This window comes from Drosophila suzukii, chromosome 2L (assembly GCF_043229965.1).
Source record: "Drosophila suzukii chromosome 2L, CBGP_Dsuzu_IsoJpt1.0, whole genome shotgun sequence".
Lineage (NCBI taxonomy): Eukaryota > Metazoa > Arthropoda > Insecta > Diptera > Drosophilidae > Drosophila > Drosophila suzukii.
In genome coordinates, this window is record NC_092080.1 from 12,418,509 (window position 1) to 12,438,391 (window position 19,883).

The 19,883-nt window shown below is 37.8% G+C and overlaps 1 protein-coding gene across 4 annotated transcripts in view; it reads left to right on the top strand.

Moving 5' to 3' along the window:
- The first annotated feature begins 264 nt into the window (after positions 1-264).
- beat-IIIa (beaten path IIIa) overlaps positions 265-19,883 on the top strand; it is a 36,594-nt gene continuing 16,975 nt past the window's right edge. Inside the window, exons 1-2 of one of the 4 annotated variants that reach the window (XM_036822643.3) lie at positions 265-485; positions 2,791-3,193. In XM_036822643.3, the coding sequence (XP_036678538.1) occupies positions 3,001-3,193 (193 nt within the window). In that variant the 5' untranslated portion in view covers positions 265-485; positions 2,791-3,000. The remainder of the gene's footprint in view (positions 486-2,790; positions 3,194-19,883) is intronic. The other 3 variants (XM_036822644.3, XM_017090378.4, XM_017090379.4) reach the window with 3 other exon arrangements.

A 19,883-nucleotide genomic window follows, 5' to 3' on the forward strand; every position in this document is an offset into this window, starting at 1 on the left:
TTAACATAAGGCCCGAATGTTAGCTCCCACACTTTCTGCATTTTTATAGGAAAGTTCCGCTGTTAATATAAGCCCTGTTAACTGAACCATTTGGAAATGAAACAAACAAGGGGTGGGAGAAAGTCAGAGAGAAAAGGCTTTCACAGCGAGCTTTCACTCTCTCGCTTTCTCTCAGCGAAGGACGTTCCACCAAGGGAGTTTCCCAGCTTGGCCGTGCGATGGCGCCACCCGCGTACTAGGCGCTGCGAACTTGAGTTTTTTTTAGTCGCAATTTCCACTTTGAGGCGAACGCACGTCATTTTTGTCGCGCGCGGTATTTGAAACCCCTCTTTTTGAAAGAGCCATCGAAACCCGAAACTGAAAACTGAGCCAAACGAACAACACGCACACTCGCCATCGTTTGTGTGTGTTTGTGCGAGTGGCCACTAAAAGTAATATCGTGTTTACAAAAAAATAGCGGAGAAAATACCCGCGATACTACACAAGTAAAAACGAAAAAGTGCAAGTGTGGCTGCAATCATAACAGAAACGTTTTCAATGAAAATCCCAGCTAGTGCATGCCGTGAAAATTCAAAATCTTGAAATGCCGCATTTGTTGCGTGCCGAAAACATTTGTCAAGCATTTGTTGTTATTGCTGGGAAAAACTGAGAAAACTGTTGCGGCTGCGGTTAATTAAAGCGCGAAAAGTGGAACACAAGGAGTAATCACCCGAAGACCCCAAAAACTAACCAAAAATTAAAAATAGTCGAAACAACAGAAAAAGTGGGGAAACTGTGATGAAAGGGAAGGGTTCAAACTTTTCCACCATAAGTTTTAATGGTTGGTTTTTATGGGTCTCTAAGATAACCCTTTAAAACTTACAATTTCCGGTTAACATTACTGAAAACCAACTTAACCAAAAAGGAGAATAATTGTTTTTAAAGATAGTTTCTTGAGATTTCTTTTAAGCATCTTGATTTAATTATTTAAAGCATATGCAAAGTAGTAATAACATCAAAATAAATATGCAACGCTATGATAAAAATCTTTTATATTTTAATAAATTGTATTATTCTAAAAATATTCGTAAGACTAAGATGTTCTATATAATTCTGTATGTGAGCCTTGCAGTCAAATGCATAATAGATATTATTATTTATTTATAGCTATATCTGAGATTAAAATAAAATCATAAATCCTTGAATAACTGCCAAGTAGCCTATCTTTTAATAGCATCAAAAAGCCTTATCGTTAATTTTGTCAGATGTTTAATCAAAGGATCTTATAAGAACCGAGACACAGCTTGACTTCTCTGAGTTCGCTTGAAAATTCCGACTTGAAAATTTGCCTTCATAAATTCCGCTTTTAGCCAGAGAACATTTTAATCTTTAATTATATTTTGTCATTTTTTCTTGTCCCCCGCTTTTTTGCCATCTTCCCATCTGGCTCCCGCTTCAATTTAGGCTAATTATGTTGCTTGGGCGGGTTGGAGTAGATATAGTGTCCTGTACATAAGGCTGGGTCTTGGCCATTTATTTCGTGCTGAATATTTTTAGGCGCTCCACTTGCCATTGTTGTTGGTTTTGCGGGCGTTCGCGATTTAATTGTTGCTGTAATTATAATAACAGCTTCTGGTGTTGTTGCTTTATGATCTGCACCTGACTTTTAAGCTATTTATTTATGTTTATTCAGCTATTGTTGACTTTAAACAAAGGGGAATGTCCCATCACAATATGAAAAAATGAGAAATAAGCGCAAAAGCTGAATATTATTGTTGGTTGTTGGGGTATGACAGTATATTTATATTTATAAATATTTATTAATATTTGATAATTGTCCGTGTTGTCAACAGATTTTTGAATGCACATAAATTATGACCAACAATGGTGAAATTCGCATGTAATAAGTAAAGGCACGTGCAGAAATGTTTTTTTAATACAAAAAAATGCCAAAAGAGGAGTAGCTTAAATATTATCTCTTTGTTTCGTCGGTATACAATAAGTATGCAGCTGGAAATTCACAGAGTCTTTTGTTTCCATTAAATAAGCTCCTTACTTATATTTTGCTCTTTATATGGTGTATTGTATTAAAGATTGCACTGATCGAAATTCAATAGACATAAATTCAGTTGTTTATAGATTAAGCGACATATTTGTTCAGTTTACCTACACGTTAATTGGTGTCATTAATAAAATAATAATTAGGAAATAAATAACCCCATTGCCAATAAATTCCTACATAATGGACGATAATTTTCACATCTTGATAAATGAGTATTCCTCTATGGTACCAATTCTAAATCAGAGCGTCGAAATGTTCATTTAATATACAGCATTCAAGCCATATATGTTAATTGCCTATCTGATTGATCGTGCTTACCAGGGGCATTATTTGTGTGATATATTTTTTATAATTAAATATTTTATCAGTATATTAAATTCTTTAAGGATTCTTTTATTTTAAAAAAATACTTCTACAACCTCCAATTCCTCCTGCCACTTGAACTTTAAGTCACCAACTCAATTGCCCGGCAAACGTTTTCTTGACGCTCTAAATCAACCAAGGAGTTCAGAAGGGAGTGGGTACTGGATTTTGAATTTATGTGGCAAGGTCTTTCCTTCGTTTTTCCGCTTTTCCACGCTTTTCCCCGCAAACCGAGAACCGAGAAAAGGCTGCTGTGCAATTAATCTTTGCCCAAAATGCTTGAAAATTTATGTCTTTAACTCGACTGCAGTGCCGCTCCATATGATGGAACAAGTAAAATGGGGGCCAGCAGGTCCTTTAATAGTTTTTGCCTTTAACTTTTCCAGTTGTTTTCGTTCGCGTCGCGATTAAAAGTGATTAATAGCCAACATTTTATTACCGCACAGAGGCAGCAGCACTAAAAAGAAAAGGGGGAACCCCCCATGGGAACAACAACTTAATGTCCAAATGAAATAAGTGAAATTTTCACACCGAAATTAATAAAGACATTAGTGCGTGCGGGCGTGGCTCATTTGGGGCATTTAACGGAGGCCAAGATGTGTGCAGTGGATCCGGATCCCTTCACCCAGCACCAGCTGCCGCACCACCATAAAACCGAGCACCACCAATGCCACCAGCAGCTGAGGGTGGAGCAACAGGCTCCGGGGGCGAGAAAATCGGCCACAGGAAGGACGGCGGCCACGAGTTTGCAGATCTGGTACATCCTACATGTGATACTAGTCCTAATCGGTGAGTTATAAATCTCTATTTTCCTCTCTGAGCCCACAAAAGGTTCTTTTGGGCACATTTTAAATTGCTCATAATTAATGCCAGGCTATGGTTAGTATCTTTTTTCGGTTTTATTTATTTACAAATATTTCCTTTGAGGGGTGTATCCAAACTATAATGGCAAATGTGTGCCTTAGTTGGCATTAATTTAAATAGGGTATATAATTATACAAATGCACCCATGAGCTCTGCTTGTAATCATGGTTAATAGGAAAAGAGATTTAAATAATTACAAGAATTAAATTGCTCAAACTAAAACATTGCCTTGTAGAGCTAAATAAAATAAAAAGCCCCCAGCCCCTTTTTAAATACCTCTCCAAAGTTGAATAAATCTATTTATAATCTTGAAATATTTCTTTACTGCCTCTTCAAAAGAACCCTTCAGCAAACAAAAGAACTATAAACAATACTCTCACTTTTCCAAGAACTTTCAAGTGAAGTAACAAATATCTTAAATGTTTTCCCAACATTTCTTAGAAAATCTGAAGCCAAAACAGAAAGTTTACGCATTTCATAATCAAACATTTTTACAGCATTGTTTCTGTGGGCGGAAATCCAGTTCGCTCAAAAGGAATTCCTGCCAAAATCCCAATAAAAACAATCAACAAATTGAAAGCCAAAGTCCAAAACAATCGAACAAGTCCATTGGCGAAAGACAAAAGAGCCGATAAGGACAAATTGGGGGACGCAGACGGAATAGAAATTAATAAATTGGTCAAGAAGTCCTCACTTTGGGCTTACAATGGTTTGTCTATTAAGGTACCCCATGTTTTATTTTTGTGTTGTGCAGTGTAGTTGTTTTATTTTTCAACTTGAGAACTGATAGACCAACTTTATGATACAAAATACAAAATAACAGATATATATTGGTGATTATATTATCAAGGAAGTATTTCTTCATTATTTATGCAATTGTGAATTTAATATTCTTAAAGATATGGTTTGGGAATAACTGCCTAATTTTACAAATTGTCTGAAGGGGTACATTCATATTTCATATTTTTCTTATCTGTAAGATTTTTTTTAATAATCTTTGGTGTTTCTTATTTTTGTCGCATTTTTCGGGGGTTCAAGCCAGTTAAGTTGGCATTTCCGCCAGGGCAGGAACGTGAGGGGGTTACTAATAGGGGTGGCGAAACAAATAGGGGGTGGCCAAAGCTGCGGGGAAAGTCTGTAACTGTCTTTTCATTATTTTCAAATCATATCACAAAGGGCGGAGCAGCGATGGCGAATGCCGAGCAGCGGAAACGGAAATGGAGCCAAGTGAATGTTTGCACACCAGCGGGTATCTGCAGGTCCTTTGCTCTCCCTATATCCTTCTCTTCCGCTATCCTGGCCCCTCTCTCGCCCCATCTCTGTGTGGGTGCGTTGGCTTAATTCAACGTCTCATTTGCATACATTAAAATGTCACATTTTACATGTCGTTTGTGCGTCTCGCCGTAAGCCTAAGAGCAGTAACAGCATCCGCAGCAGAAGCCAACGTCAGTTAGCGTTAGGGATACTCCCCGGGAGCCAAAGAGCCATCCAGATACAAAGATTCAAAGGCACCACCCCCCTTTCCCCACACATAAACTACATTAGCAATTGGAGGCAGCCGAAGGCAGCCATGTAAAAATGGCTTAACGCGCAAATCTTTCAACTAAACATTAATCCTAATGGTTTTCAATTTTGTTGCGCCTTCTGTGGCAAGTCAAGTTCGCGTCTCCTTATTTTCCAGTCTGTTTTTTTATTTTTTTTTTTAAGGTTTTTGGTTATTTTTCGCAACCCATACCTTCTTATTTTTTGCGCTCTGACTTTGACTTTGGTTGTGGGCCCTGCTTTGCATGTTAATACGCTCTTTGATATTGCCGAGCAGCGCCTGCAGCCTGATTGCTTCTGACAGCGTCTCCTCCGCCCCCCCAAAAAATACCCACCCACCGCGGGCTAACTGTAAATATGAAATTCGTTAAAATTTCATTGGAAATTCAGCTCGTTCTCATTGAATTTCTGCAAGAATAATGCTTAAACGCAAATAAAACAGCTCCACCTGCTTACGCTTTTCTTCTGGCACATATACATTACGGATATATATAACCATATCGCCCATTTGCCGCCCACCTTCCTCATTAGTCGGTAACACAATTTCCCATTAATCAAGTAGGGCCCGCTGTGGAAATTGCCCTTGACTCAATTCAGAAGAGAAAAAAGAAAGAGAAAATCGACAGAGGTCAAAATAATCATATGGAATGCGGTAGGGCTGTGTCTTTATATAAATTTCCTGCTAATGATAATTGATGTGAATTTTATTTTGTTTGGGGTTTCAAAGTGTTCAAAAAGTGTGTCATATATGATGAGCTGTAAAACTTTGATTACAGTTTCTGATTAGTTCTCAGAAAAAATATCAAAGTAAATCAACTTGCTTTGCCAGTCATATATTTAAGCTTATAAGTATGCTATATTTTCTTAACTGCTAGATTTACTAATCTAAACTCTGCTTTCTTTTATTTATTTTTGTTAGATTTATTCGAGGTAAAATAAATATTTAAGGGATCAAAAAAAAAACGTTATTTATGTGGAGAAATATATTTTCTTCGCACATTGTCATGGTACTCTTATACAACCCAAAAGCTACACACCAGATGATGCATGTGTGGGCTACACTAATACTATTACAAATACCCCTACTCTTTAGATATTTTCCGGACTTGCCCCATCTATATATTGGCATTAAATTGTTGCTGGCAAACTGAGCATAAGCTCAAGTAGGCTTTTGTTTAAATAAAACTGTGTCGCCACAATGGCCAAGGCAACTGAGTATCTGTGTGTGAGTGAGTGCTCTTTTTTCCCTGTTTTGTATTTGTTTTGATTATTCACACACGCACACACAGATTGTTGCAATAGATACAGCACACACACGTACACATGGGCATATCAATGTCCTGTGTTTGCCAGACAAAAACATTTTGAGCCACTAAGCTTTTGTTGAAGTTTATCTCTGCATTTGCCCAATTGATGGAAGCCCCTCGATTGTTTCTATTTTCTTTCCCCATTGTTGTTTTTCCCACTTTTATTTATTGTCGTTGACATAAGCAGCAGGTAGTGAAGGTGACTCAAACTCAAATAAATCGTTGGGGGAGTGCAAATGCGCATCCACTGTAATCCAAAACATTCGTACATATTTCATGGCACTTTTCGGTGGACATGACAGCGTTTTGATGGAACAAATTGCATAAAATGTGTTTGGAGTATTATTTATATAAGCATTAAATGTAGGTACATAATAAATTGGTTGCTGAAATCTACTATATAATGGTGTATTTTTCCTGGGTGCTATTAACAGTTTATTTTCACATGGTCATTTCAAGTAAATATTGTAGTTATTTTATGAAAATGAGTATATATTTCAATTGAAATTGGGTACAAAGGAATTACATTTAACAATTTAATAAAAATGCTTCCTCGTTTAATATTATAGGGATTTTATTATGCTAACCTGATAGGAATCATGGCCAATTTTCACATTTCAATTAAAATAAATGACTAAAGGCAAGAAAAGGAAGCCGAGGAGCTCACAAAGTCACAGGGCAAAACAAACAGTTTGAAACCCAGTTTCAGTTCAATTTGGTCCGATCCGGTCAGAAAACGCCCCTAAGCAAATTGAAACAAAATAAAAGTGTGTTGACTTCTTTTGGTCATTTTTTTTTTGCGTAGCTTTATTGAAATCATTAGAGCGCAGAAGGAGAGGACAAAAAGTGTATATTTTTGGGCTTCGGTGGGATTTGCCATTAATGTCTGACGAGGCTCAGACCTACGACCCACTACCGCCTATTAATCATGCAGACTTTACGTTCCATTAAGCAGTCAACGACGGGGAGTTTGGAGGGTAAAAAACAAACCAGAAGATGAAGGAGATGTGTGAGTTGTTGCCCAAAAATGTTCGAAGCATAATTCCTCAACTTGGTCGGATTACGATTGGGTCAAGCCAGAAAAATTCCTAAACAAGCCGGGTAAATAATATAGATAGAGGACATCCTGGGATACCCTTTACCCCAAAGAATGAGACAAATTGTATACTTTCTCCTGATTTTTAAATGAACACACAATGTATTTTTAAATTAGATGAAATATGACTATTATGGTAATGGACATGAGCGTAGGTAAGACTCTGATATTTCAAATAATTTATTTAAAATAATGTGAAATAATGAATGTAAATCTATACAATCTATGAAGATTGGTATTTTTTGTAATGCAGAATAAAGTTCGATGTCAAGCAGAAATAAGCTGAAAAATATATTCCCAACTTCAATGTGAAACACTACAATACTGATACATTTTATATATAAGAAAAAGCTTAACCCCTTTTTGTCTCGAACTTGATATCCTGCACCTCATTGGCCTCGAATTTCCACCCATCACTTGAGGCATGTGCGAAGGTTCAAAGGGTAAGCAATGCCAGCAGATCCCCAGGAAAAAAACGGGCAAACATTGCACAGCAAACAAAGTCAGTGGCCATTTGCCTGTTTGGTTGTGCTACCAACTTCTGGCTCCTAATGGCCAAAATATTGTATTACAACAAATTGTGCAGCTAGCCTGGGCAAAAAAAAAGAGCAGGCCAAAGTGGGGAGAAACACCCTTTAAAACGGACCCCGAAAGGGTCCTTGTCGCAACCGACCCCTTCGTTCCTCATCAGCTGCTGCTGCTGCTAACGATATGGAAAATTTATCAAAAAATCCAAGGGGCCGGCTACAACATGACACCGTCTGACCGACCGTCCGTCCAGGCATAAAATAATCAGCACAGTCAAGGATCCGCAGGATGGGTGCGGGAAATTGGGAGGAAATGGTGCGGAGGGCGTAGGAAAAGGCAAATGTTGGGCTAAAAGGCTTTCCAGGTCAGACCGGACAACCTAAACGTTGTTGGGCGTTGATGGCCAGCAAATTGATTTGGATTCGCAGTCAGAAATTATCAAATGTGCAAATCGAGTAGAGAAATCTGAGTGCGGCATCGGGATAAGGAATGGCAGATTAATATGGTTACAGGATCTTATTCGAATCAGGGATCAAAAGGGTAGAGTGTAGTCAAACATGCTTTTATCTTTTAGCAACAAATAAATAACAGAGGGACTTAAGTTTATAGGTGTACCCAAAAACTATGAAATTTTAAAGTTTCAAGAACATTTTTCAGTCTTTGTAGTCAGTATTCTTTCAGTATTATTTCAATATTCTTATTTGTTGAATAATTTTTAAAATTTTTCTTTTATTAAAAAACATTGTAATATATTAATATGTAAATATAATTTTGAAGTTTGTGAAAAATAGATGTTGTTATAAGTAGCACTTTCAGTTTTCCTAGGACAGTTTAAATATATCTGCACACTTCGGCTTATAAAATCTTGACCTTCGAGCTATTTTTAAACGTTTTATGCACTCTGCGGAAGAGGGCACTTGATTAGAAGAAAGTGCAGGCAAGCGAAAGTAAAGGCTTGGGACACTTGGCCGGAGAAAGTGGTGCCGTGTGAGTAAATAAGACGCTCACACCCACAATCGGAGCTTTGGCTAAGTCGTGTAAGCCGCTCACCAAAGCGTAAAGACAATTCAATCGATGGCCCCTACCCACACAATCGCAATCACACTCGGCGAAAGTTCCTTGCTCACTTCGGACCAGAGTGCTTGAAATATTTTCACTTGTGTCATTTCCTCGAACACATTCCCACGGAAGTTTAGGGATGGGCTCGTGTCTGGCCAAGGAAACATTACTTACATGTGCCTGCAACTCGAGCTGATTTATTCACGCATCATTTGCCACGCCCCCCGCCTGTCACGCGCCCATCGCTGCCAAGAAGCTCTCGAGAATGGCCCTGGAAAATGGCAAATGGCAGCTCAAAGTTAGGGTTTCCTTCTATTTTCTAGGGTCCATCAAACGGTCAAATTTAGGAAGTAAAGTCAAAAAATTTTGAAATATTTTGTAAAGTATTTTGTTGGAAAAAAAAGTATTTTTTAACCATCTCGCATTATATTCCTTCATTCCTATATATCAATTAAATAAAATTTTTCAAGTCGTTATATTTAAAAAGAAGATAAAGATTTAGCAAATACATTTTTAATATATTCCAAGTTTTGAAACAAGGTACAGATAACTAGGTTTCATTTAAAATTAATATTTATTCGGTTTCCAACTTGCATAGCTTAGAAATAAAATATTTGTTCTATTTTTTTTCCTTTCACCTAAAGGGTATCCTGCAGTCAAAACATTACCTATCTCTTCTAGTCTCCTTTCGGGTGTTAGGCGCCTGCAGTGGATTTTTGGCAGTCACTGTGCGGCGCAAATAGAGCGGAAAAATTCCGATGGCTGATTTTGCTTTCTCCACTCCCCCGACCCGGTGTTCCCAAAGTGAAAGTTGCAGGGGAAAGTTTGCCATTTGACTGGACCAGAAAAGCACTGAGCTCTCGTAATTTATTTGGGCCGCTGGTAATCAATGCCTCCACTGAGTGGGCGGATGGGTTAAGCTTATCGCATCCGCTTCCCGGTCCATTCCATGGTCTTCAAGTTGTAAAGTGGCCAAAAAAGAGAGGATGGAGGGAAAGGGCTTGAGAGACAGTTTTATGGGCGCCAGTTGAAAGGTCACTGCAGTTGGTCGATTTGTGGCCCCCACGCCCACGCTTTTCCAACAGAATTTATGACGAACATGCTGCAACATCCTGTTAACATACCCATTTGCATATCCACACACACACACATGAGCACACTCAATGGCCGTGTATAAAAAAGAGACCGAAGAAGTACTCTCACATCCATAACAATAAAGCCGCATTAGCAGCTGGCCCGGCTACAAAACAATGCCAGCCGAAATGGTTAGCTAAATTATAACCATCATTTTAATGGTTATATTCGTTTTATTTTTCACTGTCGCAAAAACCAAGAGCTCAGCACAAAAATCGCCGCACAAATGATGCTCAAGATGGCCAACAGCAATAATAGCAACAAGAGAAAAAAAAATGTGATTGTCATGGCAAGTACTTTTGGCATCGGCTAGGGTGGCTTCTGAAAGTCCCTTTTTTCTAGATTTCTAGATCTAAGGACGTGTTTAAAATATTATCAGAAAATAACTTAATTTAGAAGTAATACCTTAAACATTTTTCTCCTTTTATAGACACATATTTTTTCTAAGTAGGTTTTTATAAGAAATCGACTTCTTAAAATACGATTTTCAGCCACTTTTATTGGATCAAAATGTTTTCAGAAAATAATGTTAAGATTTATTATTTATCTAACCTTAGTTCAATAAATAATTCTAGTTATATCCAGTCAAGAATCGCCGAAAAGGGAATTTGACATGAAATCCTATGTCTTTTTGTAATAACACCATTTAACCTCTTTGTTCTGCTTGATAAAATTTAAATGCTCTTCAGTCATCTTAATATGCCCCTTGTCCTGAAGGTAGGGTATACATAAATTTATATCAAAATGCGCAGCACTTGTGTGCAGTTGTCGCCGCCACAAAGTAAAGAGAAAAGCTGGGAAAAGCGCATAATGGTGGGGAAAAGCGGGGGAAACTGCCAATGGCCTCAATGAGCGTCCCAATGTGTGTGTGTGAGCTAAAGTGCATGCGTGTGAGTGGGCATGCAGCTGCTTTCATTATGACAGGAAATTTTCCCTCCTTCCCGCCGCCTGCTTAACTTTCCTTTTCTACTTTTTACGCCCTCTGGAGTCGCTGCTTTTTTGCTGCTTTGTGCATATCATAAAATTTTAATTGAATTCTGACATTTTACCATGCGGGAATGGGAGTAGAGATTACACCGAACTTTACAGCTGTCAATAACTTTGATGTCGCCGAAAGTCTCTTTGCTCGCTTTTATTTATATATACGCCCCGTTTCGTTATTTCCCATGGAAAATGGCCGAACTACTTTTCGGCTTTTGCCGTTGTTAACATTTCATTTTTGCCGCATTTCATTTCGCCTGCGATGCGTTTTATGAATTCAGTTATTCCGTTGGGTGCATATTCAATTTTTTATTCGCTTTTCCACCGCAGCTTGGCATCTCCCTTAGCCGTTCATCCCCACCCCCTTGGCTTTTCGCGGATTAATTCGGCTCTGGAGAAAAAAAAATAGCCAGCCTTTTCCTGACACTTTTAATGCAATTTTAATATGCGCGCGCAGCTTTATTAAATATTTAATATTCCTGACTTTTTTCTTCTGTCTGCTCTCAGTGCTGGTTAAAAGTTAATTACCATCCATATTTGTCTGTGCTGAGCTTAATAAATTCAATAAATTGCATTAAGCGCGAATTTTCTTTTACTTAAAATGCGCCAAAGAGAAGGCGAAATTTTTAAATTTGCAGGCCAATGAGATAATGACATTTTTATATAATATCATTTTAAACAAGGAAGAACGCTATAGTCGAGTACCTCGACTATCAGATACCCGTTACTCAGCTATATGGAGATATGCAAGCAGCGAAGCGAGATTAAAATGCGCCACCTACCGGCGGTATACAGATTTAAGCGTTATGGGCGTTAGAGTGGGCGTGGCAAATTTTTTTTTGGACCAATCGATAGGTATCGACGAGACCAACACATTTCAGTTAAAATTTTTTATCTAGCATGAAAATTGTGGGCGTCACAGGTTTTCGCGGTTTGTGGGCGTTAAAGTGGGCGTGGCAAACTTTTTTTTGGGTCAATCGATAGGTATTGATGAGAACAATACATTTCAGTTAAAATTTTTATTCTAGCATCAAAACTGTAGGAGCCACAGTTTTTGGCGGTTTGTGGGCGTTAGAGTGGGCGTGGCACTGTGCCGAAACAAACTTGCGCTGCGTAAGAAGCTCAGGAATCTGCACGCCAAATCTCAATAGCCTAGCTCCCATAGTTTCCGAGATCTCAGCGTTCATCCGGACGGACAGACAGACGGACAGACGGACAGACGGACAGACGGACAGACGGACAGACGGACATGGCTAGATCGACTCGGCTAGTGATCCTGATCAAGAATATATACACTTTGTGGGGTCGGAAACGCTTCCTTCTGCCTGTTACATACTTTCCGACGAATCTAGTATACCCTTTTACTCTACGAGTAACGGGTATAAAAATCATAAAAAAGGATCAAATTAACAGAACTGGCCATCTATACAAGTTTGGCAATATTGTTCTTTTTATCTGTTTTTTTTTGTAACTCCATAAACAAACCCTTAAAATTTTAGAGAGTTTTTACAGCTCATTTTTTACAACCCACTCAACTTTCAGCATCTTGCGGAAACCTATCCACATATGGACTCCCACATCTATGAAAACAAATATCTACTTTATTATGCATTTGGCGCCTAATTAAAATTCGCAAGAAATGAAAGGACACTCAAACTCCGGAAGAAGTAATATAAAAATGTAAAATAAAAGCAAAGTAAGAGAAACAAAAATCATAAAAACAATAACAAAAAGTAATCAAAAAGTGGAGCACTTTACTTTTGTTTGTCCTTACCACACAGGGAAAATAAAGATTGGGTGGAAATGGAAAGGGGGGAAGTCCATTCGGGCAGATGTTTTTATAGCTCATAAATTCGTAAGATGCTGTGCGGAATTGCCAAGAAGCGGTGAAAGCGGAGAAAGCGGCCAAATCGGAGAAAAGGGCGAAACGGGCAACAAAACATCAGAATTCATTGGCTTCTGCCAAGTTTTGTTTATCCTTTCGCTGCCTTGGCATATAAACGCTTCCACTTCTTGCTTAGCTTTCCCCGGCCAAATCAATACAAAATTGATGAATACAAATGATCATAAAAAACAATAAAAAGCATTGCCAAAAAGCAGCTGTATCCGCTGGGTGGCTGGTCCTGTCCTGATTTGGTTATAAAAATCCCAACCACGTAGTTCGCTCTGTTTTGCTTACACCTAACAACAATGTGAGCCATGATTGGGAATGAAGCGAATCGAGGATTTCCAGACGAATGCATTACCATTTATTATTCATATATGACTCTATGAATTGACAGTCAGCCACTCATTTGAAATTAATTTCGCGGAATAAGGCAGCAACTCAAAGATGTACCAGATAAATTATGAGTCAAGGAGAAACCTGGTGAAAATTTGGGGGATAACGATGCGTCTCAACTTGAGCTCGTCGCTTGTCTGCACTTGGCATCTATGGCAACTTTCGCGGAGAAGGAGAGAGTTGGAGAAAGCGGGAGAAAGGGCCTGTCAGTCGCCCTGGTTGATTTCAAGCGTATCGCTATCTAATGGCATACGCATAGTCTACGATGCAGACACCTAGGCATACACAACCAAAAAAAAGTGTTTACAATAGATGTATAGGGATAAGTTTTCCCTAAGTCGAAGTTATAAATAAATTCTTTAAATAATATATATTATATTAGCAAATCATTCGATCTTACTATTCAATAAATAAATAATAAATAATTAACAATGGAAGTTTTTCAAAATTTTATTTTAAAAAGAAAAATGAAATTGAATCTTTTGTAGGAAAAAATTGTTTTAGATGCTGAAATATTATTTATTTTGAATTAATCTAGCAATAATATTCAAATTTATCCTGTATGATCCCATTTTTGCCAGTTTTATAGCAAAGAAAGTAACCAAATGGTAGCAAATATATGCATAAACACAAATACCCCCCAAAAACCAAACACACACAACCCACAGATGTCTCTGACGGGAAATTGATTTCAATCAATCAAATGTTGTGATTACTTGCTGGGGAGCGATTCCCATCTCAATCCCAATGCCAGACCTTCTGTGGAGGCCATTAGCAATAATTTACTTAAGGGCTTGAAGCGAGTCGAAGACACAAGTGTCAACTGGTTAATAGAAGCCTTTTAGGGACCACCACTTTGTGGTTCGAGAGTACAAGGATCTTTATGGTCTAAATTACTGTTCTTAGAACTGAAATCGAATTCTTAAATACTTAAGTGATTCCTAGCATTTTTAAACCTTAAGACAAAGTTGAAGAATCTTAACCTAAAGAAAAACTTTACTTCTTGGGAAGCTTAAATACAAAATCAATATAAATGCCAAGAGGACCAATTTAACATGTTTTTATAATTTGGGCTATTGCTTGCTTGGAATCTTAGTAAACCGCACTTTAATGTATCTGCACTTCAAATTCAAAGAACTAATGACCGAACGAGTATCTTTTTTTTTACCAATTTTCTATTCCCTTTGCCAATTGCATTAGTTTGGGATCCTTCAACCTGCTGGCAGATGCAGTCCCATAATTCCCCATCCTACCCCTTCAACTGGCTTCTTTGTTGACGCTTCCGTTTCTTTTTATGATAAATTGATTGATATTTGAATTTAATGATAAGCTTTCTGTGAGACGATGGAAATCAAAAAAGGGGAAGGGACCCAGACGACCAGTTGGCAATTCAATTTTCCTGGCCTTTCATTTTTCAACTTCAACGACAGTGGCAGCCGCGTGTCTTTGGCTTCTGCCTCGTGTCTTGTGGAATATGCAAATTTCTTGCCACATTTTTCCCCAGCATGGCTTGTTTTTCATCCTGTTGCTGTTTTCGGAGTCATCTTTGATAAGCAAACTTTTGCACTGATAATGATATTTTTATAGTGCGTTGACGAGCTGGGAAGGCATAAGGAGAAAAATCCTGAGATATTTTATATTGGGCCTTGAATCTTCTGAGAATGAAAAACTGCAGAGTTTTTGCCCCAGGAAAATATTCAATTGATATTGAAAAAAAAATGGGATTCAAAAATGATTGTTTAAAATAATTATACGACAGATTATTATTTATGTATTCTGAAAGTACTTTTTATAAACAAATATTGGGTCATATTTCTTTCTGTTTTTCTCCATTAGTCGTTTTTTTGGGGCGGTGGAAAAAACTAACGGCAATTTACGAAATGTCGACGATTGGCAATCGATTTATAGGCCAATTTGCATAATCATTAACTTCACATGCCGCCACACAAAACACACATGCACTTCCCCTACACACACATCGGCAATAACTTTTACTTGAGCTCCTGCAGAAACAGGAGCAAAAAGAAAAAGGTTGGCATACAATTTTGTTTGAATTTTTTATGCGAAATTGATTTTCCCCAACGCATTGCGGCTGCTTACCCCCTCCCCACCCCACACTCATCTTTTAGCCCCGCCCAACGAACTTCCGCCCCAGACAAACCCCGCCCACATTTGGATATGGCATGTATATTTACCTTTATCAGTTGATTTTCCTTGACGCTCGACAATCTGAGTCGACTTTTATTTTTGTTCACTTAAAATAAATACTTTAAGATTTCGAAATTAAAATTTAAAATATTATAACTATTTTAAATTATAATTTTGTTTTTAAGCAACTCCTTACTTATCCTAAAAATAAACAATGTCATACAGTGATTTTACTGTATTAAACCTCTTATTCGGTTTATCTTCAAATACCATATTACAATATTTGTAGAAACAAAAAATATAACATAATATTTTATATCAGCCGATCGTTTTCTACTCGGTTTTTCTAAGTGAGATCCCATGAAAGTAAGGTAAAATCCATTGAAAAAGAGAAAGTTTTTCATAAATTCCTGTACCTACACCTGGCTACGAAAATTGCTTAAACTCGTGATGGCCAAAGTCCGTTTTGGCCTCATTAAAGCGCCTCCGGCCAGAGCCGGGCCACTGAATTATTTATAATACTCTCGGTCGGTCCAAGACATCGTATATCCCTTGGCATGGTAATGTGCCAGGGCCAAGTTGTCTTTATAAATATATATATATATAGATGTCGACCCCCTCTCTGAGGTGTGCGTCCAATCCCCGGGGCTGGTCGGCAAAAGTTGAATAGGAAGTTCCTCAAATTATGCCAGAAGCAGTCAATAATACAAAAAAATCGAGAGAAGGAAAAGCAAAAGAAAATTGGTCGGTAGGAAGCGTGCTTTTGGCCTTTTATTTTAAATTCCATGCTATGTATTTAGGCACATATTCTACGACCAACTGAAGGCAGTCTATGGGCCAATATTTTAGCTCAACTTTAGGTCTTGGCCTCGAGGCTAAGCCACTTTTTTTAGGTTCTATTGGAAGGGAACCCAAATTGAGAGCGGTAATCAAATATTAATGTTGGATGGAAGGAAGTAAAAGGTCGGAATGCAATAAGTGGGGCGTATGTTAATAGAGGCTTTGTGGTGGAATTCGCAAGAATATAATGGTCCAACTTTTTGAATAAGTCATCAGAATTTGCATACCCTATGACCAATTAAGAAAAAGCTAGATTCTACATTTATTTTCATTTAAATAAAGCTTAAATTAAATATTAAGCTATATGAGATCGATTATATCATAATATTTTAATTTCATATCTTATTAATTTGCCTAAGCTTTTCAGTCTTCCCCTCTTTAAGAAATTAAACTGATTTTCATCTTATGGGTCTCTCAAGCCTCCTCGCTTTCTTCTTGACTGCATAATTCATATGGCAAAGGGTCGGGTGCCGAGGAAAAATGGCCTTAGCTGTTAGTTGGCTCAAAGAACCAGGCACTTGGCATGGCCTTAAGCCGTCTTTTCAACGCCGCAAATTGCATTTAGCGCGTTAATTTGACGCCTTCACTGCGCCTCTGGTGGATACAGGATATAAAGGAGCAGTTAACCCCGCCAGCATTTACTTATAACCCAGGATGATCTAGATCCGTTCTAATACACATTGTTTCTTTTCAATTTGAAAAAGGCCAGCCCGCAAGTGAAATATAGCCACTGTTATTAAGTAAACTCCCGAGATATGTCGGGGTCACCAATTGCTTCTTTACTCTGGGTACTCGGGGGAAAACACTTAACAAAAAAATGTTAGTATTAGATTAGATTAATTTATATAAGAAATACAAGAACACATCTATATATTAAATATATTTATCTATTATCAGATACTTAATGGTATTTGCTGTAATTTATCAATATAAGTCATATCCGAGTTCAGTGTTTAGCTTTATAAACATATTTTATACAAATATTTAAATTTTTTTTTAGTACTATCGGTACAAAGACTTTTTATTATAAATTGCGATTTAATATATTTTTGATATTTTCCATAAGTGTGGCATTCCATTGCCTTGGATTATCCTCACTCCTCACCTGACTACCGTTGACTTTTGGTGCTCGTTGTGCGCTCTTTGATGTCTTGCGGCTGCTTTCCGCCCCGGAAAATCTCCCGGGAAAACGGTCGGGGTGGGGCAAGGGGGCGACCTGACCCCAAAACCGGGCGCGGAAATTGTGCGCCGCAATCTCTTAAGACCGGCGACAAATATACTTGGTCTGCCGTTCGAGTTTTGGGATTTGGGGGCGGGGTGAACCGGAGCTTTAGGCATTACCAAGATTTAACAGCAACTTCTGGGCTTTTGTCGTCGGCTGTCGGTTGTCTTCCGTCTGTCTGCGGGTTAAACGATGCGAGTGAACTCAGGTAGAAGAGGACACGCCGCTCGTAAATAATTAATCTGCCCGCAAAGTGCGATTATCAAAGTGTTGGAAAAATGTTAAATAGCTCCCCAGGGCAGTGAAGCCGCCAACAGCATTAAAATGTGGCGGCAGTGCGGGCCCAAACACTTGGAGAAAATGCATACTTAGATTTAAAAAATATAGATTCAGGGAATACATTTTTCAAAGGGAGGTTAGGATTAAGTACATTAATATATTTCATATTATATTATTATACTAGATATAGTACTTTCTTTGGAATATTTATGTAGCATTACCTTTAAAAATATTATACTAAATAAATTTGGCCTTGGTATTTTTACATACTTTTAATTTTATCAGGAGGGACAAAATATATTTTCCAATTTCTTAAACAACAGTGTATCCTTTTCTGTCGCCTCTCTTAGGACATTGGCCCCCCGGCTACTCAACTTGGAGTTCTTGATATTTTTTGACTGCTTCAGTTGATGTTTTTCAATTATGCAAATAAAGGGATTAATTTGTTGCGGAAAAGGGGACTTGGTGCATAGCCGGGGATGGGTAGACACTGGAAATTGTTTTAAAGAATGCGCCAGGCTCTGATAAAAGTTTGTCTCTGCGGAGTTTTCACCCCGCCTTCTTCCATTTTCATTTGCTCGAGATACCAAACTGTGCGACAACTATAAAAATTTCAATTACAAAAAGGGGGTTGGGAATTTTCGAAAGGATGGAAATTGAAAATGGTGGGTGGGGCGTCAGGAACAACTTCCAAAATTGACTTCATTAAAGTCGAAACAATTTTTGTCTGCGGACAAGTAGCTTTTTTTGGACCTGTGGAACTGACATTGCAAGGAGATGTGATTAAACCGTGGAATTTTCTTTAAAATTGATTTTTAAGGCATAATATATAATATTATAGTATATATTTTAAAGCATACTAAAAATGTTTAATTTATCAAAAAATTATAAAGGATGTGAAGTAGGAAAGCCTAATTTATTACACATATTTCTTTAGGTATCAATGATTTGAAAAATAAGTGTTATTCAAACAACGCTGTGCTTCATTTAATTTAATTGGTTTTCAAATTCAGCTGGTGTCAATTTCAGCCCCATGCAAGTGTATATATTTTTGAGGGCTGTTTTGTTTCTGGTTGCTTGAAGTTGGTTTTACCCCTTTTACCCTCCATTTTATTTGCTGTTTCAATTGTCAGTTGAGCTGAAAGGTGCTGTTGAGTATTAGGTCTAAATGGGGAATTGCAAACATTCCGGCGAAAAGGGGGAAGAAACGCCATCAAGAAACTCTTTATGGTGATATGGTGAGAATGGCGGGACTGGAACCATGAAAAGAGGGGTTATGTTGTGGGGGCGTTGCACAAATTAAACCCGAATGAAAATTAAACGATGCATGAAATTACTTTGCTTCTTTTTTTCAACTTTTCTCCCTGCTGCTGTTCGTCGTCGTAGGCAAATTTCTTTTATAGCCACTCCCCTTAATTTTCCTACCCGTTCTGCTGCTTTCTCTTTGACTTTAGCCTTAGCTTTTGGTTTTTGACTTTAAGGGGATCGGGTGCTTCCTACTGGTTTTCACATGCATGGGCGTAGGAATGGGGTCTATTTTGCATGATATGTCTTAAAGTTTTAATAGTTTTCCGCGAAGAAAGATATTAAAAATCATATGCTAGAACTATAACAGTGAGATTATTTTTATTCCCAAAATGAATCCTTATTAGTATAATATTTTTTGACCACCCCTTTTAAAAAAAAATCCCCAGCAAGCCTCTGCCATTCCACTTCGTCTCAAGTTCCCTTGTCGTTTTGTTGGCTTTTTTAATTTTTAATGTGCAGTCAGTTGTTGTTTCTGTAGTCTGCAGTAGAAAAAAGGACACACACCATTTACGCAGTCGGTTCTGCACTGCCAACGTGCGAAAGAGACGGGCTGATGAGGAGTGACAGAGAAGGAGGGAATGTCCCAAGCCAATTTGCAAAGTCAAATGCCAGTCAACTGCAATTAAGGCGCTAAAAGCGCAGGGCCTATCCCCACAAAAGGCAAGGTGGCCCTAACCAGGACTATACATTGTATTTTGTATTCATGCAGGTTTCATATTTAAGTTCTTAAAGAGGCTCTAAGTATTGATACTATATATATATTATTAATACATATATATTATAAAACATTATATTTGCCTTAGAAATTATAGCTAAGTCGTTGAACTGAAACTATTTAAATCGAAATCCGGACTTTTCTTTTTTAATATATTTACATTTAATATAAATGT